Source organism: Nematostella vectensis, chromosome 4 (genome assembly GCF_932526225.1).
Source record: "Nematostella vectensis chromosome 4, jaNemVect1.1, whole genome shotgun sequence".
NCBI lineage: Eukaryota > Metazoa > Cnidaria > Anthozoa > Actiniaria > Edwardsiidae > Nematostella > Nematostella vectensis.
Genome location: NC_064037.1, coordinates 8,790,434 through 8,815,999, shown reverse-complemented (window position 1 = coordinate 8,815,999; position 25,566 = coordinate 8,790,434). Strand labels below are relative to the sequence as shown.

Here is a 25,566-nt window from a genome sequence, read left to right as displayed (position 1 = left end):
CTTGTTTCCTTTGCTCCACGGACACAGAAATCTTGCCCAGTAGGGTACAAGGGCTACCGAAGGGTATAAATTGTTTTATTTTATTTTTCATTTAGTCTTCAATAACAAATATTTCAATGGGATTCTATAACAATCAACAAAACCATGGAGGTATAAGACTACACAGCCTCATTTATGACATTAATTTATTAAGTGAATTAGCTGTTAGTTTTTACAATCATGTGCCCTGTCTGCAATGTATTATAATCTACAGTTAGCATGAAATTGTCTAATGGGTCCTATTCACAATGGCTTCGTTACTATGCTTGTGATTCTAAATGAAAACCGGCCACTCTTTCATGTGCTATATAAATATTTTTTTTCAAAAACAATAAAACATGCTTTTGAAATCCCACTTTATAACGGCAGTTGGCTCCGTAAATTAGGTTTTGCTCAAAATGTTGAGAAGATGACTCTAATTTTCTGGTAGAACTCTCATTATAAATTCTTTAACATCATTCATTTCCTGAAAGAAACAAAAAAAATACCAACAGTTGGAAACGAAGTCTCGACGTAGCAACCAATTTAAAAAAGAATAGACACGTGGCGAGGTCATTCCAATGGCCCCTACATTCTCCCCTTTTAGAACAAATGGCATGACTCTTGTCCATAGATCAGAAATTGTATATCATTAGCAGTTAACTGTGCTATTTTTGCAGTACTTTTATCACTCACCTCTGGGCATGAAGAGTGACCCATCCTACTGTACGTTTTAAAATCCGTAGCACTGTAAACAGTCTTTAATAGACCAAAAGTTTGTCTTCCCATTTTTTCATAATCTACAAGAGGATCCGCATTACCTGGAATAAAAACAAGGCTACAGTAAATATTGGACGGTGACAGAAAGTGTGAGTCGTAATTGCTTGTTAAGTGCTTTACCACAAACAGGCAACAAGTCAATGCACGTAGCTTCTATGACTTGTGGTGAGCCAGAAAGTGCATGCAAAAGGTAGCCAATAGCTATATTTGCTATTGAAGGTCAGATTCGTACATAGATGTTAAACCATTCGTTTGTATATACGCCCCCCCCCCCATCCAGCAAATTTCACATGCACTTTTCTGAGATTCTGCTGCTCGAGTTAAGACAAACAATAACCAAATTTCACCAATACTGATGCATAGCAAGGTGAAGTTAGAACTTACCATGTCCCAGTAATATAGGGATATCCTTATTTGTGATAGAAGGCTTAACTTCCTAGAGAAAGATTGACAAAAATGGTGAGATACAAGGCAATACTGTTAAAATTAGAGTGTATCTGTATAGGCAGCAACAGAATTTCCTCAGGAAAGTCTTATAGCCTTAGAAACTTCAAAATTAAACAAAAAAACTTATGTTTTGCATATGTACCGTATTTACCCACACAGAATTTTGAGCTCAATAGTAAAAAAAGTCCAAATTCAAATGTTTAAAACTTGCATTGTGTGCTACAGTAATTCAAGAAAGAAATGCCACAAAAAGCAAATTTGCAGTGAACGATTCAATCGAACTAAAACCAAAAGCGTTTCCGTGAAGAACAACACCATGACTGTCCTTTATCTTTGGCATCTTCTTACGTTTGAAAATCATATTGGTTTCAACTTCGTTCCATCCAAATTATATAAAGTGGCATTCCACATATAAGATGCACCCTAATTTTAAAGGTAATTTTGGAGTGAAAAAGGTGTGGCTTATACACTGTGAATACAGTATTCATTACCAGAATTTAAATGTCGTGGATATTTCTTTTACAGCTACCCCTTCATCCCCCTCCTCCCAAATATGGGCGGAATGGTCCTATTAGTAATGGAATACATACACTCAGAAATGCTTTGTGTAAAGGCATCCAAGTGCTGAGACCTATAACACCAGCATAATTGTGTTGCGTAGACCATGTGTTATAAAGAGCTACAGCACCTCCCTGAGAGAATCCACCTGTAGTAGGAAAAGGAGACATAAAAGAAAAAGTGAGGTTTTCACAAAAGATTAACAAGTCTAATCAGTTGGGCAGTTGAAAAATGTTGTAACATTAGGCAAATCTAACATAAGACAAATTTCTTTCAAATATTTAATATGCCACATCCATAATGGCAAGCAGATTTTTGGTAATATCTCACCTATCACTATCCTATTTGTTGGTATCCCGCTTTCTTCTTCTTTCTTCACTAAGGATGTCACTAAAATAGTGTACTAGTCAGTTAAAACCATGTTGCAAAAGTCTTTTTTTTTCTAAATGCTAATGGCAATAAAAACAAGCGACCACATTAAATAAGGTGGTATTTAACACTTACAGTAATCAGCACTTGCTTTAATGTTAACTTGATCTTCCGGTGCATCAGGCTGTAGGCCATATATGTCAAACCTGAAATAATTAGAGTATACCATTTGCCAGGACTGCAACACCAATGATAAATGAACCCATTGCCTTCTTAACTGGCCTGTACCACCCAAGAGAAGTACCCAACAGATACAGAAATTGGTCTGTTTTGGTATATCGTGCTAAAACGTAGCCAGGTGTCAATGGGTTAAATATTTATCAAATAAATAACATTCAATTGGATAATAAACTAGTATATTTGATAACATTACCAAGAGGGCATCTGCATCCCCATATTAAGAGTAACACGCATTGTTTTCCTGGAATAAATAGATTGAAATGCATAAATCATGGTACAGTAATTGATTGCCTTACTTTTGAACTATAAAAAGCATGATTGATAACTTATATGAAGTGGACAACTGTAAAAGCTAAAAAGTGCTTGCCAATAATAATGCTTCAAATGATTTTGATAACTTAAGACAGAACTCAGTTTGTAAATTGGAATCCCAGAGTGTTATCTTACAGAATACTCAAAATCAAAATAAGAAAATGACTTCTACTAAATAACCAATTATACCTATTCTTAGGTGTGGCCATTCAATGATACCAATACTCACGCATTAGGACCAATATATTTCACATGTTTTGGAAGAATCTCTTCAAACCCAGCCATCCAGCCATGACTTTAACAGAAAACAAATGTAATGATCAACAGGAGAAAAGTGCATCATTGAGAAGTAAGAATGTTTATCAACCATCCCTTGTTATTGTCTGCATTTTAAATAAAATCAACTATCTATAACATAACTTTGAATACAGTACACCATCCACAAATGAAGTCTGATAGTTCATGGCCTATATTTGACTAAAAAAAATCTTGGTTACTTGAATTATTTAATGGAAATGAATATATGCTTTGTGTGACTTGGTAATGTGCAGGAGAGAATACACTGCATCTTTTATCACGGAGTCCAAAATAATCTACATTCAGATACATTTTGTGACTTTTCAAGGCTTCAGATTTGAAGTTAAAGCTGCATTGTCACCAGTTTACTTCTGGAGGTCCGATGGAAACCTTAACCATAAAAAGACAATAGAATCTTTTAGAATCTATATTATGCGCTATTTAACAGGCCATCCGCTCTAAATTATTAAACACATCCTCAAAGAAACTTCCAATAGACACACTGCTTTCACAATTTTGAAATATTTTTCCATTTTCTGTTAAAAAATCATCTGAGATTGTTAGACAGAAGTAAACTGATGACAATGCGGCTTTAACTAATAGCATGAACCAGACACATTCTTAAAACCCCAAAACCACAGCCCTAGAAAGCCAAAAAAAGTTCTGAAACTATTCCTTATAATTACAAAACACACTTGTACAAATGGACTTACCCTGTATCCCCAAGACCATGAAGAAATATCACCTAAACCAATAACAATAACAAAATAACAATGGATAATACTAATCATGTAAAAATAGGTTGGAATTTGCATTAAGATTGACAGAAAAGAGTTTTCAAACTCTGTTTTTAAAATCCATTTTTTTTTCTCTTTGCACAGAAAAGTATTTCAAATAGACTCTTTTCCAATAAGTCTGAATTTTATATGTGTTTGTTAAATCAATATTGTAAGAAAGAAATAATTCTAGTAGAATCTTAAGTTGTGACCATACAAATTACATCATTAATAATCAAAAAATGGTGTTAAATACAGAAAAGTGATGACTTTTCAAAATTCTTTTGTGGCATCATTATGTTTCTCTTATTTTCTCTCGGCCATTAGCACTGACATACTTCTGACATAATTTTGTCTTCCAACACCCTTTTAAAATACATGCATATTCTACCAAAAATAATGCCCTTTACTATATTTTACTTGATTATGAAAATAATGCATAGGCATACATTGTGTAATACCACTTTTGGTAATATACAGTACATTCATTATTGGTCAAAATACTCTTTAAATTGTGTAAAAACTGCTTGCTTCTTTTCCTTGCAGCTGTTTTCCAATTACCAATATATTTTATTATGCTAAGATTAACCTCAAATAATATGTCTCCTAAAATGTTAACATGTTTGATACAATAGCAAGCATGCATTATGTTTAAAGCTAGCACAATACAAAAAAGAAATGTTATAACCTTTAAAGCCTGTGGGATGAATCTCATCTTATCAAAAGTTATGAATGATTTAGATCAAAAAGTGTTTCAAAATTATCTGTGTAGCAATATTTAAAACCTTCAAAGACAGCCATCATAAATATTAGCTATCTTTCTGTAAAACACCATATTTTTAACAATCAGGATATTAGGAGATAAAACAGACACAGCAGGTCTGTGGAAAAAAGCTATACCTAAGGATTTGAGACCACAAATTGCAGCCTTTGAGTATTTTAACCAATTTGCATTTAAACCCATGGATAATGGAATTTGAAGCTATTTTGCTATTTAACTTTTACTCTGCAAGGATGATATGATTTGAAATTCAAATTAACAAAAATGCTTGAAAATATCGTATTTACCCAATGTATCAGCTTATCATAGGTATTGAATAGCAAACATTATATGTTTTGAAAAAAATAGATTGGAATATTAGACATTGTTTTGAAATGAAAAATAGAAATCCCAAAACAACAAAATAAGTTCAAATACAGTCTTCAATAATTCGAAGAGGGAGAAAATTAGTAGTCAAAGATCACCTCCACAGAACGTGTGAAATCCCAAGCGTCTTTGGAAGCAATAATCTGAATCTGTTTTGCGGTCTATTTTTTTTTTCGGTAAAATATTAAGCTATGGCCAGCTGTTTGAAAACGGAATATAACGCATCGAAGTTTCTCTACCTACAATATAGCCGCGATGAGATGGATGCGTGCAATACTAAGAGAATTGAATTTGCATTGTAAGGGACCAGTGAATCATTTCCCTGGGTTAAAGCTCATGAAAAAAAGAAAAAAATTGAAAATACATCGACTCATACATACGTACCCAAATGCTACACTTTATATTTCCATCACAAGCCACTCGACAACCGAGAATAGCTGCGATCAAACTGCCAGAAGGGATTTAGAGAATGATCTCTAATCTGCATTTGGACTGAATTTTTTATTAATGAAATCGGTTTTACTGTGCCAAAAATAAAGTTAATATTGCAGTTTGCAGATTGAGATAATAATAGGTTAAAAGGGGATGTTATTAAGGAAGAGATGACACATTACAAGGAAAAGATTTCGAATATTTACCGTCGCGGTATGCTTCGAACTGGGCTTATGCACAACTGGGGCAGGGAACGCAGACATCTCCCTCGGAGCCGAACAGCACAAGAATTGAATGATTGTAGATGGAATGAAGCCACGAAAGTATTTCTGAATGGCAATCATGAAACCGATCAAATGGGCTGGAAGAGCAAATCTACTGCGCAATTTCTCAACTCTCTCACGCGCATGTTTCATTTAATCGCAGGCTCAACTTTGATAATTATTCTCCATGATTGACAGATTGGAAGATTGGAGTCTTGAACAAAGATTTGAACAGTTAAAAGAATGAATTGGTTATACAGCATTACTCCAATATATCAAGCACTGGATAATCCCCCTTAAAAGAAGCTACTTACTTCCCATAGCATTCCCTGTGGTGTCTCCTTGCTGTTTGGATCACAACCACAGGTAACCCGAGTCACGCGTGTGTAGGTATAACTGGTAAAATTGACCTGTATTTAGATTTTTATGATAACTGCCTGCAAATGAAAAACAGGGCTTAACTTAATACATATTGAGTATGTGCTCCCCTATGAATTTAGAGGGCTCAACTCGGGAGAGTGGGAGAAGGTGTCCAAAATCTTGAGACTCCTGCCTAATGCGGGAGAGTTGACATGTATGCATACAGCTTACACTCTTGCGTCCTTGTTAGAACTAGGAAACTGAATTAAAAAAAAAAATGTTTTCAAGTGCTCAAAGGCTAAGTACCATCACTAGGGCTAAAGGCCAATGGAGACCAATACGGTGCACCCTTTACATGCTACAGGATCAGGCCTGTGCCCAGGGGGGGGGGGGGGGGGGGGTCACAACGGAAGGAAAGTCGACTTTCGGCTCTCAATAGATGTGCTATTTGTAGACAAAACCATAAAATATAAGCTAGATCACTCTGGTAAGTCATTAATCTATAAGTCCGACTTTTTTGTAGCCAAATCTGATAATAAACATCCTGTGGAGATACTGCAAAGGCATAAAAAAATCCCTTTTTGTTTTTTCGGGGAAAGATTTTTATCCCCCCCTCCACTTTTTTGGATTCCACACCCCCCACCCCCCCCAAGAAAAATCCTGGTATTTGCGGTATCTCCACGGGACGTTTATTGTCAGAGTTAGCTACCCTCCTAGGTACAGGCCTGAACTAAGAGCTGGCTAGCAGGCGGGTCTGCTACCAGGGGCTTTCTTTACTGGCATCCATCTCAGGTATGTCAGGTATTCCCTTCCTTCCATCCTTCCTCCTCTGTAACATTTACAGAGAATCTATGAAAAAGTGAATTTAAAAAATGTTAACCTCCCCCTCCCCAATCCCCAATCTAAAAGGCAACTTCCTCTAAGGTGTCACATGTCTTTTTCACCTGGCACCTGTCACGCCTGGCACCTGTCATGCTCATGATTATTATAAAAAAAACACATTTCAGTAATAATCATCGGTTTCGCATTTTTTAGATCTTCTTTTGTCATTCTAACAAAGTACTAAGTTCAAAAAGCATAAATTTCAATTGGCTGATTTGGGGAAGCCAATGCGAAATTTTCGATTTGATTTGGTGAATAAAGTATTAAAAAAAAAATTCGAGGCCTGCTACGGCCATGTTTTAGATGGCTATTTTGAGATTTAAGAACATTAGAAGCGTTCTAATATTAAATGAAACCAATAACAAAGGTGTGACTGATAAGGGCTATTTAAGTTCCGTTTTTCCAAATACCCCCAATTTTGGACAATGCACTCTAACATTGGACACAAACCTTATCCATTATTATTTGTCCTTTAAATCCAAAGCATTTACGAGTTATTGGAGGGACTTTTGTGTCAATCGACCGTCGGATAGTCGGATGGATCTTCCGTAAACTCGTTCCCAGAGCTCCTCCGCTGTTGTGTGTCGGAGGGAAGCATGACCGAGGAGCTCTGGGAACGAGAATGTAAACTTTTTGTCGTCTTTCTGTGCTTTAGCAACACAGTAATCTTCATATATATACTTCCGGTGTTCAACTTCCGGCAAAAGCCTAGTACTTTTAAACAAAAGGGCTTTGTCATCGACCTGTGACCGCTACGGTCATTCTCTAGTGTGACCATAAAGTATGTTTTTTTTTTTGTATTGTGTCCATCCCACAAGGGGAAGTATGACAGGCCAGGCTCCACCAGGAGGAAAACAGTTCTGGGGAATCGAACCCCACCTCTACCGTGAAAGGGTGTCTGAGTACCCCGCTTCAGACTGAGAGGATACACGTGTTCACGTGGGGTGGTCACAAGTTACAAAACAGACAATGACAGGACTCCACAACAGTACTGTGGCTGACTTAGTATGACAAGATATCACCCGCCCACAGTACTTTCAATTAAGAGGACCATGGAGGGTAATCGGACAAGAAAAGTTAATAAGAGTCGAGCAAAAATTCCTGGTAGTCACAAGGAGTTAGGCACGAACTATAAAAACAGACAATGGCGGACTTAACCACGCTACTGTGACAGACATAATATGACACGAGATCACCCAACCACAGTACATCCAATTAAGAAGACCATGGAGGGAAATCAGACAAGTTACAAAACTTTAAACGACATAAAGAAAAAGGCAGTTAGCCACCCAGTCGCAGTACATTCAATTAAGAAGACCGCGGGGGGGAGGGGGGGGGGGGGGGGGGAAAGGCAAACGGAATAAGAGAAGTTATATGGTTACCTCCAGCTGACCATGGGTCACTCTGGCAATGAATCCATTTGCGCACCAAGATGACTCAAAGGTGCGACGGGACCGGCTTGACTTACATCGAGCGAAAAGAACGGGAAGAAATTCCCGTAGGCGAGCTTTGATGGAATTGATAGCCTCAAACGCACTTGGGAAGATGCCGCGGAAGCCAGTTGTTTTTAGCAAGCCATAGAACGTGACGCATCGCCACGAGGAGGTAGAAGAACACTGGAGAAATAACCTGCAATTCCTGCTTAGAAAAACCAAACAAAGCATGGCGGAGCTCCAAATTTGGAGAATCAGGAATAGCACCGTGCTGTATAGAAGTGATTCAGTTGAGCACGCTTTGCGCTAGAGGGCAATGAAACATTAGGTGAGGGAGATCCTCAACAGGATCATTACAAAAACAAGATAGTGGGACATCATAATTAAAGGATGAGACTAAACGATGAGCGGTGTAGGGAACGCCATGAGCCACCTTCCAGGAGAAAACGGCTGCATGGCGATCAAGGACACATGAATGACATTGAGAAAGAGAATGAGAGAATTGAGAATGAATGACATTGAGAAAGTCTCCTCCCAATCCACATCTGGGGAGGTTGGAGAGAATTTGTCAATACAATGTGGACGGACATAGTGATTACCAACAATAGCGCTGTATGTTGAAGCAGCTGTCAAGGACTCAAGAGGAGAAGGACAAGAGTTCTTGGCGAATAGGCTCAGACAGGAAGAACGGGGTACCGCTCCACCCTCAGCCTGAACATAAGCGTCAATTACTGAAAGGTAAAAAGGGGGAAATTGCTCTCTAGGAAGAGTGACTGGATTGTGAAGAAAGTTATTGGGAAGACGGTCAAGGACTAAGTGGCGAAAGAAGAGATTCCACTTAGCTTGAGAGGAGTAAAAGTAACTACGGAGCCACTGGAGGTGGAACGCCGCCACTCTGAAGGAGGGATCAAGGAATTTGAGACCGCCATCTGCATCCGCCGAACAACATTACGCGCGACTAGGTCTTTTTTCCCCGACCAGAGAAAGACTTTTAAGTCTAATACTGCAGTAGCAGTATTAACTTCTTTTATTACCCAGGGGGGGGGGGGGGACAGGTAGAATAGATACGATATCCCAAATCCCCTACAAAGCCAGGGCATTAGGATAGATGACGTTGACGCCAAGAGATGAGGACATTTACCAAGGAAGTCACTCGAGGCCTGAAGTTATCCACCTCAAGGTTACCAGGCCCAATGAAGGTGCCTAGAAGTGGAAGACGGTGCGAGGACCAACGAAGGAGAACAGGAGGGTCTAGTCGGTCACGCCACGGACCTAGCCATAGACCCTTCGACTTGCCGGTGTTGATCTTAGCACCGGAAGCCCGCTCGTAAAGAGCGTAAGTGTCGAAGGTTGCCAAGATGTAGTCGTCAGATTTACAGATTACAGTGGTGTCATCTGCATACTGTGAAACCACAATACTTAAAATTGGACGAGGGAATGGGAAGGCCGTGGATTCGGCGGCACGGATTTTAGGTAGGTGAGAAGACGACCCGCTATAGACCTAGCGCCAATCTTGTAATTCACACACAACTGGGTGATGGGGAGCCAGTTGGTACAGTGAAGCGCATCGTCCCGCTTGTATAAGATGGAAATTAGGCCTTGCCTCTGATTGTAAGAGAGGCATTGACGGTCATACCCATGGTTAAGGACATCCACCAGGTCTTGCCCTAGGCAGTCCCAAAAGGCAAGATAGAATTCCATGGGTAAGCCGTCAATGCCAGGAGATTTACGGCGGGCCATTCCACGGAGGGCACGGTAAGCCTCTTCGTTAGAGAGGTGTCCCTCACAGGATTCAGATGGTTCTGCGGTAGATATAAACATGCATAAGTTATCAGGTAGCTGATCAACAGAATTAGCAGTAAAAAGGATTTATAAAAATTAACCCAAACACCCATGATGCTGGATTGGTCGGTGACTGTGATGCCAGCATCATTTCGGATGGCATTAACTTGCCACAGAGATTTTTACTCAACGAGCTCGTTAGCGAACTTGAGCAGCACGAGCATGATCAATGCCCAGCTCTTTAATTGCCTGCTCGACCACCTTAAGACGGGGAAGGGAGGAGATGACGCCAGCGTCAACCTCTCCCTTCAGGCGGTCAAGTTCGCTTGATAGAGAGTAGCGTTCGGCTTTTTGGGCTGACCTGTGGTCTTGACAAAAAGAAATAGTATTTTGATCCTCAGTTTCCCAAGGTCCCACCAATTAAGAAGAAAAGAAAAGTTATTGCGGTTAGAGCAGTTAGAGCTGCCAAGAGGCCAAAAAGGAAGAAATAAGTTGAATATAGGAAGGGTCCGAAAGGATGGAGGTATTGAGCTTCCAATAATCTCCACCCCACGGAATGGAAGTCGGCAAGCAGAAAGAAGCACTAACAAAAGCATGGTCAGAATAGGGACAGGGAGAGATGGTACATGACGAAAGATTATGTAGCCAAGAACTTGGAAAGCAGATTAGGTCAATCCTGGAGGCGAAGCTGCCATCAGGTTTTGTCCAAGAGAACTGACGGAGGTCAGGGTGAAGGTGTCGAAAAGCATCGACACAACCGGAAGAAGAGAGAAGATTCTTAATTGACGTAGAGGACTTTGCATAGAAATGTGCAGACACCACGTCGGTCAAGAGTACGATTAAGAACGCTCGATTAACCTTCACAAAATATTATATTGTCTCAAGCTTGACTATGAGCTTATACGCGGATATTCAAGCATTATTCGAAAAAATGCGATAACCTACAACAGTAAAATTTGGCCTGGTGAATAACCATAAGAAAAAAACATTATCTGCACAGTATGTTGCTATGGAAGGAGCAAATGTGCACATGTTTGCATATTAATTAGCTTAAAGCCTAAAACGAAAATGAGGAAAACTTTTGTAGTGTAAATTGGTGTTCTAAACACGTAAATTTATTCATAGCCAAAAGCCCCATAAAAAATAGCCTTTTCATCTGGTCCATCGACCCCGTAACCATGACAACGGTTACCGTGGTAACATACAAATTCTATATTTCGCTGACATCCTGGACCAGATACAAAGGCTATCATATCTGTGTAATGTCAATGTTCCCCATTTTTACTTGAGTGATTCTAGATAATTCAAATTTAAATTTATGCAATTAAACGCGTTTCCATGGCAACAACAATTTCAACTGTTGTAAGTTACCACGATCTGCCACTATGCCAAGCTTAATTGTTGCCATACCATGTATACTTCGCGAGATATTCAAGAAAATCCTTTGGTTCTGCGTAAGAGCCCGTAGTCAAGCCTAAAAGCCTGAGATAACTGTACTCAGTAAGACTGTACAGTTTCTTACTGTAAGACTATAATCTGTGCTTAACGAGTCAAATAAAAAAATCGATGGTACTGTGTGGTTTCGTGAGTTTTTCTTTCTTTGTTGATAGAGAGAATCAGTAATATCGTTGTATGGAGGTCAACATTACGCTTTGGAGAACAGATTGGTATCGTAATCGTTGTATCCAATATCGTAATATCTTATAATCGTAATTTCTTATACATTTCACTGTATTTCCGCCGGGAGAAAGGAACGCCATCGTAAAATCGAGGTTATCAAAAATTCAGTATCGTAAAATCCACCTAACATGCATATTTGGTGAGTAAACAATTTTTTTAAGTAATGACTTAAATTCGCAGTTACTTTGTTCAATTAAATTTTCTAATTTTATCATTCCCTCAACATAGCTGCAGCTATATTTTAGACAAAACAAGGATTCCAATTTTGCCGAGTTCTTTCATCATGCTCGGTTCTAACTGCGGTTTGAATATTTGGGTGAGACAGCCTGCCTGTCACGAAATGACGAATTTCAGCCCGGGCTGATATATTTACGCAATTACATGGCGATTTTCAACCCGCTAGCCCGGACTGAAAATCCTAGCCCGTTTTTTTTTTTTTCAGCCCGAGTTAATGAAAAAGTTTGCTGATATTTAATAGCGTAAACAAAAGTAGGAACCCAGTTTTGTGTCCGAAGTTAGGTGCATAAAATAATGTCCATTAATTAGTACGGAACCGCCACCCATCCCCAACCACCCACCCCGCCCAAAAAAATCATTCTTATCGACAATAACTAGCTTCATAATAAAATTAAAAACGTAAATAATTCATCGTGAAATTGTAAAAACTGTAGAGCAAACGATTAGGTAAACTCAAGGAGCCTTTAAACTGTTAAATGTGTGCATCACAACCTTATCTGGAAACAAACGTGGATAATTATTTTTGGCTTTCCATGTCAATTGTCAAAGAACGTGTGCGTTATTTTTTAAAAAAATATATGAAAAACATTAGGCGTTTAAAATAACAGGAAAAAGAAGAGTCTACATAAGAGTACATAACCAGATAACGTATTGTTCTTGCTGTAATAATTCTATTATTGATTAAAAGAATCAATCATCTTTAGATGAGGCGCATTAAAGTGTTTGATCAAAATTAGAACGCACTGAATACCCGGCTCTTCCTCGGGTCCCTTTACGCCATTAGAGCGCCAGTCTCAGCCGATTTAACATTGAAATAAAGTACAGTAATATGCCCTTATCGAGATTGCGAGAGAGAGCAACTTTCTCATACGGCGGTGAATTGAATCGCCCTCTTACGCCCCTCGAGCCAGAGGCTCGAAACAATTGATTTGCGTATATTAATGCCCCGCCACAACTTATTCTTTTTTTTTAATCAAGACTAATTTACTTTATACTTCCTGTTTTTTTTTTAAATTTTAAACCAGCATTATAGTTTTGAATCTGAATATAATACTTGAAAGAAGAGAAACTGGAAAATCTGTAGACAATAGTTTTTTCCCATTGTTTCCCTTTTTTTTCCCTATTGAAAAAGTAGCTTTTTCGATGAAGCCCTAGTAAGTCCAAGGTGAGATACGTCTTCTTTTCCAATATTTTTCACTAATAGTGACTTTTGGTTTCACAAGGCAAATGGTCTCAATTCTTTTTTTCACTGTGTAATTAAATATTTATTAGATGCATTTGTATTTACTATTAATTTTTTTGAGTATGTACTGTATAATAAGGCAGTTTTTTCTCAGAACTTCCTTTCGATAGCCTATAACGTTAGCTTAAGAAATGCGTTGAAGATTATCTTGACTATCTTGAAGACTCCCATCGTTTCCAAGAGGACAATGCCAAGCGCTAGCCATGCCCTCGCCGCATTACTACATGCTGCACTTTTAATATTTTTGTTATTTTTGTTGAAAATGCAAATAATACGATCCAGGTTTGTTTTTATTTTTTCACTGTGTACTGTCATTAAATATTTATTGTATATGTACCTTATAATAAGACAGTTTTTTTTCTCAGAACCTACTTTTAGTAACCTATAATGTTAGATCCAGAATTGTCACAAAGAATGAAAATTATGATAATCAAATAAGATGAATAATATCTCGTTGCTTCTCGTCATGGCGTTTTTCGTCAATTCTTTGCTGCTTTCCCCATTTGTTTATGTTTAAAGCTCATCCTTTTGTATTTTTCATCATTCTAAGGACGGAATTTACCCATTCAAGCGCTATCAATAATATCTTAGAATTAGTTAACTTGAGTACTTTTATATCTTTCTTCTGTCAGAGTTATGCCAAGCCAATCGAAATATCTGTGTTCATTTATGGTAGTCTTTTGCAAGTCTAATTCTGTAAGTTAGATGGTGGCATTGACTAGAGACATCAAGAGCGATTTCAGGTTGTTGGTAAGCGGCGTGGCTCCATTTTGTACTTTTTAGCTCATTCCTTTTATCATCCATTAGTATTTGACTATAGTTTTTCCAATTTTATTTTTTTCAAAATAATATAAAGTATTTTTGTTAAACAAAAGATAATCATTAAAATAAGGATTTATGAAATAATAGTTGCATGATCTTCTAGTTATTTTTGTTTTTTTTGTTGGTGATTTGTTCAGAGGGTTTTTTTATTCTATAGACTATGTGAGTGCGTTGAACAACCATAAATATAAATTTATTATTTGGACAGTTGTTCCAAGCGAGGTTAGATGTTACTGGTTACCGTTCTATATTAGTATATACTTGATATCGTTTTTCTCGTTTTGATTATTCCCCAGACCAAAAAGCGAACGTTTTCTAAATCATTATCTTTTAAGAAAATGACATGTATGTGAAATACTATCATCGCAGACATTTTAAAGTAGTATACACTCTTTCTTTTAAGAATGTCTAACTTTCATTTGAGGCTGAGCCGTTCTTGTTTTTAGAGCGTTTTAAGGCTGAAAACGTCCAATATCAATGTTCTTAAATTTTAGTGACCTGAAATCATACACAATAAGAATAGTCTCTAGTATGAACACAATTTGATTCTTCATTTTTAGAGTGATCACTCTAATGAGAAAAGAAATGCTGCTATCTGAGCCTTGGCATGTTCTTAGCATCAGTTAAAAATTGGCAAAATCCCAGCCTGGACGTTCTTATAAAAAAGGTTCTTTTAGAAAAAGAAGAGTGTAATATTATATTGCTCCACAAGAATGCTTCATACTTTTTGTCAATGCTGAATGCCCTGGATTACCTTTTTTTATTGGATGTATTTTTATTGGTTTATTGACTATGAATGCCTTTGAGTTGCTTATTTAATGACCAGACGTAAATAATAGTGCATTCTCAACCAACTAATTAACGCTTCGTGTTTGTTAGGGGAAGAAGATCTCAGCCATGTACAAGCTTCCAACTAGAAGGGTATGTTTTGAAATTCATAGAGAAACTAATTTCCCCATTCCTGTAATTAGATAATTGCCTTTCAGAAGATATGAGATCTATAACTTCACCTCACAACTAGCTGTAAACATACAAAGCAAATTGTTCATGTTAACCAAACTTCCTAACAAACGTGTATAACCAACGTGTACAATTCCTCCACAATTTGGTGAAGGCTACATTACTACAGTAGTAATAGTTTAACACCTTTTTGGAAAAAAAAATATTATTGTGATTTGAATATGTCCTTGATTTCCCTAATGTTTCTATGTTGCGTCGGATTTGAATTACAAAGTTGCACCTTACGGACTATAAATTTAACGCACTCGGATAATTGGATACAAAATTGAGGGGTATATACAACTGCAACCAGCATTTTTTTTCGCAGATTGTTCCAAGGAATGGATAAGACATTGCTTTTTACTTTTGCCCTTTTGACGATCTTTACGCCAGTCAAGCCAACCAAAGGTAAAGCAGCTTTTTCCATGAATCCCTAGAAAGTCAAGGTGAGATACGTCTTGGGTATTCATGGTTTCAAGTTAGAGGCCCTAGGAACGCTGAAAAGCTATAGCCAATTTCAGCATTTGTTTGGTATATTATTGTCGAGATGAAGTAATCTTATAGTCTCTTATATCGTATTTCTAGTCCTGGTAGAGAATTAAAGGAACGGCCTGCAAAACGCGAATAACCTAGTGTAAATCAATTTTAAGAATTGTTTAAGTGTAGGCGATTTAAGTCTTCTTCGAATTAATTGTTATATTACGAACGCCTTTCTTTTTTATAAGTGGTGCTAAAATGATTTTCTTGTTTTATTCCTCTGGTCTAAAGTACTTCAGAAACCGCACATAGGAAAAAGAGAAAATTCGTAAAAACGAAAACAAAACAACAGAAAAAAAAGACACACAAAAAAATAAAAAAAAATCCTAGGTTGCCATTTCTAAAGGGTGCCTTTTGAAATATTAGTTCCATAGAAACAGAAAAAAGGTACCCTACGCAATATTATTTTATGTTTCGTAATTTTTCATTTCACTGGCTAATTAGAAACAAGTAATTAACGCTTTCGCTAAGACTCAAATCCGCGACGAACAAGGTATACGCGTTATATTTGTTAGACAACAAATATTGTAATGCACTTGTTATTGATTTTACCTTAACGGCAAATGTTTGCATTGGACAGAATCATTTCTCTATTTCACACTATTGTTTTCTTATTCCTAGGGCTAACTTATCTTTCAGGAATTTCCGGCGTTCTAGCATATCTAAAGTGTGCCTTTTCAGCTTAAACTAATCTTCGTATGTTTTCGATGATGCCTATTTCGAAGAATTCCGAAAAAGAAATTACATATTACAGAAAGAGTCTTGAATGTGAATGTTAATTTCTTTTTTATTTTTTTATCGGCGTTTTTGTTTGCTGATAGTCTTTATAATGGCGATAAGAAAGATATCAACTTAAAAATGACATTAATGTTAGGTCGCCGTCGCTCACGACATTGGAAACGTTCTTTTTTCATACGAATTATTTGCCGTTAGGTTAGGGGAAGCTTATTTTTGCTTGATGTGAATAGCCATTAAAAGTTTCAAAATAGCTCATTGTTTTCCCGACAACTTGCTATTATACGCCTATTTCAATTAAGGGTGACTATAAGAAAATAGAAAATGATAAATGCCAAACACCACTGGTTGTCTTGTATCTGTTAATAACATTCAGTGAGGATAAAGTAAGGTTTGTAGCGAGGTCCTTGTAATGAATGAACGCTTTTTCAATACAAGAAAACATTATTGGCCAAACTTTATTTCATTTTCCATTTTCTTATAGTCAAACTTAATTGAAATAGGTGTATAAAGGTGCTCATAGACATATCGGTGAAATGAATATACTTTTCTTTTTCATGATTTGTTGGCTCTTTCGTCATTCTATACATTAAACTTTATTCACCGAGGTTATACATAGTAACAACTATTGCTTGTTTCCTCGAGAAAATGAGACACTGTCTTTCTGTCTGGCGGGGTTTGTTTGTGGACCAGCCAATACTCTCGTCCGATCCTTCACGCGGAGCGTAGGGGAGATGAGTGAAGCCTAAAGGTCATATGCTTACACTACAGTTGCTACGTCACGCGCTAGTCGTCATGTCACGCTAACTCGCTTTCGATCGGTCTGTCTCCCCCCATATTCTGCCATAGTCGTGCCTAGTGTATTCATTGCGTTGCAAAGCGGGCATTTCCTTTTCACGCGTAAAGCGACATTAATTAAATAATTACTGCCAGAGCTGCTTAAAATAATCCATGTTGATTATCCCAATAAAGCAAATTCACAAGTTTTTATTTTTGCTTATGGAAACCCCTATATTTTTTTGTAACTGGTGAAAATATTATTGGGGGAGGGGGGGGGGGGAATTGAAGTAAATAATAGTACCAAAAATAAAGCCAAATCAAGAAATAGCAGGATTCCTGTTTCCAGAAAACAGTACATTTTCGTACATAAACTTGATACACTAAACTTAACTCATGTACTTTTCCTGCCATTTTATCATGTTTTAATATAGATAATTTCGCTGATCGGCATTTCGATTTTACTTTTTTCATTTGTTGTGCGGTGGCACTTCTAGAGTTTTTTCTATTAAGGTACTTATTTATCAAGACAGTCACTTTAAGACTGTTTTTCATGATTAATGGTCTGGCTCCATAAGTGGGCACTCCGGATGCCGAGACTATTCTCTAGAAAAATGATTTGTGAGTAATTATTTGTGGTTAATGCTTGTAAGAATGGGAAGTTCAGGCGCGTTTCCAGGATTGGCCGAGGGGGGTGCGCAGTCATAGGTATTATAAGGAAAAAAGCATAGTATTTATAGATTCCTTAATAAGAAATGACCCAATTTGGCCGCCAAAAGGAGTGCGCGCCCTGCGCACCCCCCTGTGTACACACCTGTAACCTACCCCCGTAGGGGCACGTTTCCAGTTGTGGGTAAGAAAGAATTTACACGTTCACCGTAAGGAAAAAAAATGACTAAAGTAATTTGCTTTTTACGGTATTGGATTCCGGCGACTGCCCCAGAAATGAACACAGTTAGCAGAAAAATAAATTGTCTATCTGTATGTATGCCTGTGTGTCAGCCTCTGTCTGTTATAGAAACTTTTCAATAATTCTAGTGAAGTATCCTCTCCTGTAGATACACGCGCAGCGACCCAAGAGCTTCTACACAACAAGCTGTTCGGATCGGGAAAGACCAGAAGGTCATTCTTGCCGCGAGTGAATGAAAGTGTTCCGGTTGACGTCGAGTTCAAGTTTACGCTGATTAACATCAAAGACGTGGTAGGTAGCTACATATCGAATTTTGCACCAATTGTATATGATATATACATCTGCGCATCCTCTCTCCTAATGTGAGAGGAATAGGCTATTCCAGTTATAAGCATGCGCGCGCGCTGCGCCTTTTTAATTATTATTAATGGATTTGTTACTTAGTTGAGAATTCACTTTTTCCCCAGAACGCAAAGGAACAGTTTATAACAGTTTACGGCTGGGTTAGACAGGTAAGACTTGCTCTATCCATGTCGGTTATACACTACAGCCTTTGTAAATACAATTACGGACCCCTTAAAGTCGGTGTTTTTTCTAGCGGAGACGTGAGCGCCTATGTTCGTATGAAAATTGGTGCAGGAGGAGTCGCAAGCGGTGAAAAAACAGTTTCTTTTCTACCTTTTTCTCCGCTTGCGTCCCTTTCGCTCCGATTTTTACACGCCAAGTAGGGACTCTACGTCTCCGCCTAACTCTTCGTCTCGGTCTCCTTCTCTGTTAAAAACGGTCACCTTCTCTGTTAAAAACGGTCACCTTCTCTGTTAAAAACGGTCCCCTTCTCTGTTAAAAACGGTCCCCTTCTCTGTTAAAAACGGTCCCCTTCTCTGTAAAAAAACGGTCCCCTTCTCTGTTAAAAACGGTCCCCTTCTCTGTTAAAAACGGTCCCCTTCTCTGTTAAAAACGGTCCCCTTTTCTGTAAAAAAAACGGTCCCCTTCTCTGTAAAAAAAACGGTCCCCTTCTCTGTTAAAAACGGTCCCCTTTTCTGTAAAAAAAACGGTCCCCTTTTCTGTAAAAAAAACGGTCCCCTTCTCTGTAAAAAAACGGTCACCTTCTCTGTTAAAAACGGTCCCCTTTTCTGTAAAAAAAACCGGTCACCTTCTCTGTAAAAAAACGGTCACCTTCTCTGTTAAAAACGGTCCCCTTCTCTGTAAAAAAACGGTCACCTTCTCTGTTAAAAACGGTCCCCTTCTCTGTAAAAAAACGGTCACCTCTGTTAAAAACGGTCCCCTTCTCTGTTAAAAACGGTCCCCTTTTCTGTTAAAAACGGTCCCCTTTTCTGTTAAAAACGGTCACCTTTTCTGTTAAAAATAGGCCTTAAAGAATGATGAGCACCCAGTCCTTTGTTTTTGGTTATCATTGAAAATTAAGCAGCTTATTCGCAAGAAAACTTTAAAATAACAATTTACAAATGAAGTCCGATATGTTATTGACGATAGTTGATTAAAAATATATTGGTTACGTGCTTGAATTAGCCGATGAAAATGGGTGTTTTGTGTGACTCGCCATTGAGCGGGAGCATAAAATGGAGAAGTAATTGGCCTTCTTTAACAGTACTATATGCATTTTTTTGCAGAGATGGACAGACCCTTTTCTTTGCTGGAATGAGTCAAAGTTTGACGACACGCGCGAATTGGTGGTCGATCCACAGCAGATCTGGGTCCCGGATATCTTGCTGTATAACAAGTACGTAGGGCACATTTGATAAAAAGTCCGAGTTTTAAAGCTAGAGATAGCCAATTAGCATGTGAGAATCAGTTTTGATTGACATGACCTTTATCACTAGTAGGATTCCGTCGTGTTCTCGTGTGCATTGAATCCTTCTGGGCTAGTGATGTCAACTAAAAATTGTGATTCTCGCATCCTATTTGAAGCGTGTAGCACTGAAAAAGCTAAGGTAGGAAAATAGTCCCCCACCCTAGCCTTAATCTCAAACCTTTACAAATACATCTATTACTGTAGCTCTTGTTTGGTTACTATGGCCTTGATGTTTGACAACTGTAGCCCTGTTGTTTGATAACTATGGCCCTGTTGTTTGATAACTGTAGCCTTGTTACATCTCCCAGTGTGGATGCCCAGGATCATACCGCTGGTGGACGAACCACTTACACGACAGACGTGACGCTCAGTAGCGAGGGGGTCGCGACTTGGTCCAGTCCTGCCATTTTCAAATGCGTGTGCAACATCAATGTCATCTACTTCCCCTTCGACGAGCAGTTGTAAGTTTGTATCATGATTCAAATGCATGTGCAACAACAATGTCATCTACTTCCTCTTCGACTAGCAGTTGTAAGTTTGTATCATGATTCAATTGCTTGTGCAACATCAATGTCATTTACTTCCCCTTCGACGAGCAGTTGTAAGTTTGTATCATGATTCAATTGCTTGTGTAACATCAATGTCATCTACTTCCCCTTCGACGAGCAGTTGTAAGTTTGTATCATGATTCAATTGCTTGTGCAACATCAATGTCATCTACTTCCCCTTCGACGAGCAGTTGTAAGTTTGTATCATGATTCAAATGAGTGTGCAACATCAATGCCATTTACTTCCCCTTCGACGAGCAGTGTAAGTTTGTATCATGATTCAAATGCGTCTGCAACAACAATGTCATCTGCTTCCCCTTAGACGAGCAGTTGTAAGTTTGTATCATGATTCAAATGCGTGTGCAACATCAATGTCATCTACTTCCCCTTCAATCGACGAGCAGTTGTAAGTTTGTATCATGATTCAATTGCTTGTGCAACAACAATGTCATCTACTTCCTCTTCGACGAGCAGTTGTAAGTTTGTATCATGATTCAATTGCTTGTGCAACATCAATGTCATCTACTTCCCCTTAGACGAGCAGTTGTAAGTTGTATCATGATTCAATTGCTTGTGCAACATCAATGTCATCTACTTCCCCTTCGACGAGCAGTTGTAAGTTTGTATCATGATTCAATTGCTTGTGCAACATCAATGCCATCTGCTTCCCCTTCGATCGACGAGCAGTTGTAAGTTTGTATCATGATTCAAATGCGTGTGCAACATCAATGTCATCTACTTCCCCTTCGACGAGCAGTTGTAAGTTTGTATCATGATTCAATTGCTTGTGCAACATCAATGTCATCTGCTTCCTCTTCGACGAGCAGTTGTAAGTTTGTATCATGATTCAATTGCTTGTGCAACATCAATGTCATCTATTCCCCTTCGACGAGCAGTTGTAAGTTTGTATCATGATTCAATTGCTTGTGCAACAACGTTATCTACTGCCCCTTCGATCGACGAGCAGTTGTAAGTTTGTATCATGATTCAATTGCTTGTGCAACATCAATGTCATCTACTTCCTCTTCGACGAGCAGTTGTAAGTTTGTATCATTATTCAATTGCTTGTGCAACATCAATGTCATCTACTTCCCCTTCGACGAGCAGTTGTAAGTTTGTATCATGATTCAATTGCTTGTGCAACAACAATGTTATCTACTGCCCCTTCGATCGACGAGCAGTTGTAAGTTTGTATCATGATTCAATTGCTTGTGTAACATCAATGCCATTTACTTCCCCTTAGACGAGCAGTGTAAGTTTGTATCATTATTCAATTGCTTGTGCAACATCAATGTCATCTACTTCCTCTTCGACGAGCAGTTGTAAGTTTGTATCAAGATTTAATTGCTTGTGCAATATCAATCTCATCTACTTCCTCTTCGACGAGCAGTTGTAAGTTTGTATCATGATTCAAATGCGTGTGCAACAACAATGTCATCTACTTCCTCTTCGACGAGCAGTTGTAAGTTTGTATCATGATTCAATTGCTTGTGCAACATCAATGTCATCTACTTCCCCTTAGACGAGCAGTTGTAAGTTTGTATCATGATTCAATGCTTGTGCAACATCAATGTCATCTGCTTCCCCTTAGACGAGCAGTTGTAAGTTGTATCATGATTCAATTGCTTGTGCAACATCAATGTCATCTACTTCCCCTTAGACGAGCAGTTGTAAGTTTGTATCATGATTCAAATGCGTGTTCAACATCAATGTCATCTACTTCCTCTTCGACGAGCAGTTGTAAGTTTGTATCATGATTCAATTGCTTGTGCAACATCAATGTCATCTACTTCCCCTTAGACGAGCAGTTGTAAGTTGTATCATGATTCAATTGCTTGTGCAACATCAATGTCATCTACTTCCCCTTCGACGAGCAGTTGTAAGTTTGTATCATGATTCAATTGCTTGTGCAACATCAATGCCATCTGCTTCCCCTTCGATCGACGAGCAGTTGTAAGTTTGTATCATGATTCAAATGCGTGTGCAACATCAATGTCATCTACTTCCCCTTAGACGAGCAGTTGTAAGTTTGTATCATGATTCAATTGCTTGTGCAACATCAATGCCATCTGCTTCCCCTTCGATCGACGAGCAGTTGTAAGTTTGTATCATGATTCAAATGCGTGTGCAACATCAATATCATTTACTTTCCCTTCAAAGTTTGTATCATGATTGTTTCTGCTGTCAAATGACTATAGTTTCGGTGTTGTCGATTGACTAAAACAAATGTGCAGATTATATATTGTTGATTGTCCTGTTTATTTTGTCCAGACCCTATGTTATTCACTTACAAGAACTGTCTAGATCTCGTTTGTTTTCCTCTTAACTGCTGGGATCAAATGGGGGCTGAGGGCTTCCTCGACTCGTGCTCTGCTCATATATCCATTCCCTGCTTACAGCTGCCACTTGAAGTTCGGCTCTTGGTCTTTGGACAGTTCAAAGATCAGACTTGTCAACTGGCATTTAAACGGCAAGTCCACGAGTTACGTCAAAAACGGCGAATGGGAGCTTTTAGACATCTCTTCCACACGTAACACAGTGGAGTACGACACTGTGAGCTTTGATGACATCACCGTTACTATACACATCGGCCGGAACTTCTTTAACTACTGCGTCAACTTGATTATCCCGTGTGCTCTCATTTCTTGCATGATATTCCTCGGTTTTATTCTTCCACCGGAAAGCGGAGAGAGGATTGGTCTCAGTATCACTGTTCTTCTTGCCATGACTGTTTTCCAACAGCTCACTTCGCAGATCTTCCCATCTTTTGATTTCCCATTGCTGGGACAGTACTACTTCGCGACTAGTGTCGAGTTGAGTCTAGCGCTTGGCGCGTCCGCGTTAGTCATCAACTTCAGCTTCCGGAAGACCACTAGAATGTCTCCATTTATGCGCCGTCTGCTTCTGGTGTGGCTCGCAAAGGTGGTAGGATTGCGTGACACTGTGAATAAGTCACGGCCCAAGAGACCGGACGGTAGCTTCAAAGGCACCCCGAGACGTCACAACGCGGAAAATACTGACAACAGAAAGGATGATCGGTTAGTACGCGAGCTTAATGACGTGATAAGCAACCCGGGTGGAGAGTATGATCTTGGTGGAAGTCACTTTGTAAATACACGGGGCTCTATTAAGGCTCACACTAACGGCACGAAGAATAAGGTGGTCTTTGTGGACGATGCATTTGAATTCTCTGGTGATCCTGCAAGCGAGACGGAGCGGTCACCAGTTGTAGGAGAGGACGGGGAAGAGTTAAGTGAGGAAGATCTAACCGTCAGAGAATGGGAATGGAAGCTCGCCACGCGCGTCTTAGACAGGCTATTCTTCTGGATGTCAGTTTTGATTGGTTTGGCGACGCTTTTTGCGGTGTTCCCCAGGGCTCCACGACTTCAAAAGGCCTTCGGGTTCTGAGGCAGAAATTGCGTCATCAATGCGAATGTAAAGTCTGACGGAATACACAAGGGGCTTGATCAAGTCATCTACACACTGCCTAGTACGTGCTTTGAAGCGAAGGGACAAAATGAATTTGTGCAGTTCAGTGAGCCCACGATAGTAGCAGTGCTTCGACCGAGGACCATGAAAAACAGAGCATAAAGAAACCCTACGGCGCACAAAGGGACGAGATGGACTGGGTCAGCTTCCGCTTATACCCTTGACCCATTGAACCTCGGCCTTCTCGCCTTCGATCAAGTTTGAGTGCGGATGATTTAACTTCAAAGTTTGTGCACGTTGCCAACTAACATTAACATAGTAAAAAGTAAAAGTATAATGACACGTAAACGGTACCATTTTTTACTCTCAAGGACTCAGGACGTATTTTTTAAACTGATTTTTCCCCCTCTAGATCACCCCTCTTATTAGTATGCCCTGGTACAGGAGCGCGCACAGGGGTGTGCGTAGGGGGCGCGTACCCCCCCCCCCCCCAAATAAATATTATGTTTTGTTTCCATATGATACCATTGACTATGCACCCTCCCCAGCCAATCCTGGGGACGCGCCTGCGGACTGGGAACAACCTATGTAAAACCCAATACTCAAAGAAGTAGCCAATAACGTTTAAACTGACATTTTTACATGCAAAAGAATTCTTAAAACCAAGGTGATATTCTAGAATATACAACTACGTTGAAACATTCTAGTTATACTTTGTTTTCTCTTGCTACAAAGATCGTGAATACACTTTACTACTATTTATTCTAATAAGCAACCAGCGGCAATCGCACCTGTTTACTTCCGTCAGGTCGAAAAGACAAAAATAATTATTAGAATCCGCACTAATACAGGCCATATTCGCTCTAAATTATCAGTTATATGCTTGGAGAAACTTTCAAAAGACACACTCTGCTTTTCCATTAAAAACATCGGAAATTGTTACATAATTTATTTATTATTTCCTTACTTATTTATTTATTTACTAATATTTTTCCAGGTAAATCCCTTAGCAAAGCTGATATTAATGGGTGACCTGGATAACAAAATTTAAAAGGAAAAAGAAAAATGTACACCCCCCCCCCCCCCCTGCGCCGTTCTAAAAAACACGACAGTGCATCGTATCTCTCTACCAGTCCCTAACGTGCTGTCTTTGCTGAGCCCACGATCACAGCCCGCTGACCCCCTAGGTATAGAGGGTAGAGGCTGCCGTTTTCTTTAGGTCAGCAAGAACGATGTGGAAGTTCTTGCGTGAGACCATCAGCTGCAGATAATTTCCAATAAGGGGGTAATGGCGTGGTCCAGGGAGTAAGTTTGAGCGCTCAGTGTAACGATGGAAAAGATGACGAAGAAGCACCAAGGGGAAAATGAGAAGGACGATTTTGATTTGATTCTTGTTCGAAAAATTCTGAAAATTTAAAAAGGTAACTTATATGATTATTGATTGCCAGTGGCAAAAGTAGTTGTCGAGTAGGGGAAAGTGAAGCTATTAAAAAAGATAAAGGCGATCATCCTGTCTGAAGTTGACAATTTATTCTTTCTTTCATTCACTCATTCGTTCGTTCGTGTGTTTTTTGTTTACTTATTTTACTGAGCTATTCTAAAAGAATTATATACGCATCCCCAAATAACCGATTCGTGTCGTAGTTTAGTTTGACAAACCAGACAAGAGGGATAACAACCTTTTAAGGACTTTTCCCTTTATTGTACTTATTGGACTTGTTGTATTTATTGACCATCCGC

The 25,566-nt window shown here is 38.8% G+C and overlaps 2 protein-coding genes and 1 pseudogene across 5 annotated transcripts; 1 reads left to right on the top strand and 2 right to left on the bottom strand.

The window, feature by feature from the left end:
• Window positions 1-168: 168 nt before the first annotated feature.
• Window positions 169-6,070, bottom strand: LOC5506592 (acyl-protein thioesterase 1). Of its 2 annotated transcripts, XM_032374983.2 has the most exons (11): window positions 5,954-6,070; window positions 5,583-5,705; window positions 3,735-3,766; window positions 2,954-3,019; window positions 2,606-2,653; window positions 2,308-2,378; window positions 2,134-2,193; window positions 1,836-1,951; window positions 1,183-1,234; window positions 715-839; window positions 169-505 (listed from the first exon to the last, which is right to left on the bottom strand). In XM_032374983.2, exons 1-11 carry the CDS (start codon window positions 5,963-5,965, stop codon window positions 455-457), a joined length of 756 nt encoding a protein of 251 aa, XP_032230874.1. In that variant the 5' UTR covers window positions 5,966-6,070; the 3' UTR covers window positions 169-454. The 2 variants fall into 2 exon arrangements, with proteins under 2 accessions (XP_032230874.1, XP_032230873.1); XM_032374982.2 differs by lacking the exon at window positions 5,954-6,070 and having other exon boundaries at window positions 5,583-5,770.
• On the top strand, window positions 5,829-24,768 carry LOC5500256 (neuronal acetylcholine receptor subunit alpha-10). 3 transcript variants are annotated; one of them, XM_048727164.1, is made up of 8 exons: window positions 5,829-6,005; window positions 14,958-14,999; window positions 15,406-15,485; window positions 18,185-18,327; window positions 18,504-18,548; window positions 19,668-19,777; window positions 20,140-20,310; window positions 22,797-24,768. In XM_048727164.1, exons 3-8 carry the CDS (start codon window positions 15,419-15,421, stop codon window positions 23,803-23,805), a joined length of 1,545 nt encoding a protein of 514 aa, XP_048583121.1. In that variant the 5' UTR covers window positions 5,829-6,005; window positions 14,958-14,999; window positions 15,406-15,418; the 3' UTR covers window positions 23,806-24,768. The 3 variants fall into 3 exon arrangements, with proteins under 3 accessions (XP_048583121.1, XP_048583120.1, XP_048583122.1); XM_048727163.1 differs by lacking the exon at window positions 5,829-6,005 and adding an exon at window positions 13,895-14,006; XM_048727165.1 differs by lacking the exon at window positions 5,829-6,005 and adding an exon at window positions 13,898-14,006 and having other exon boundaries at window positions 20,158-20,310.
• LOC125561788 lies at window positions 5,994-10,135 on the bottom strand (annotated as a pseudogene).
• Window positions 24,769-25,566: the final 798 nt, after the last annotated feature.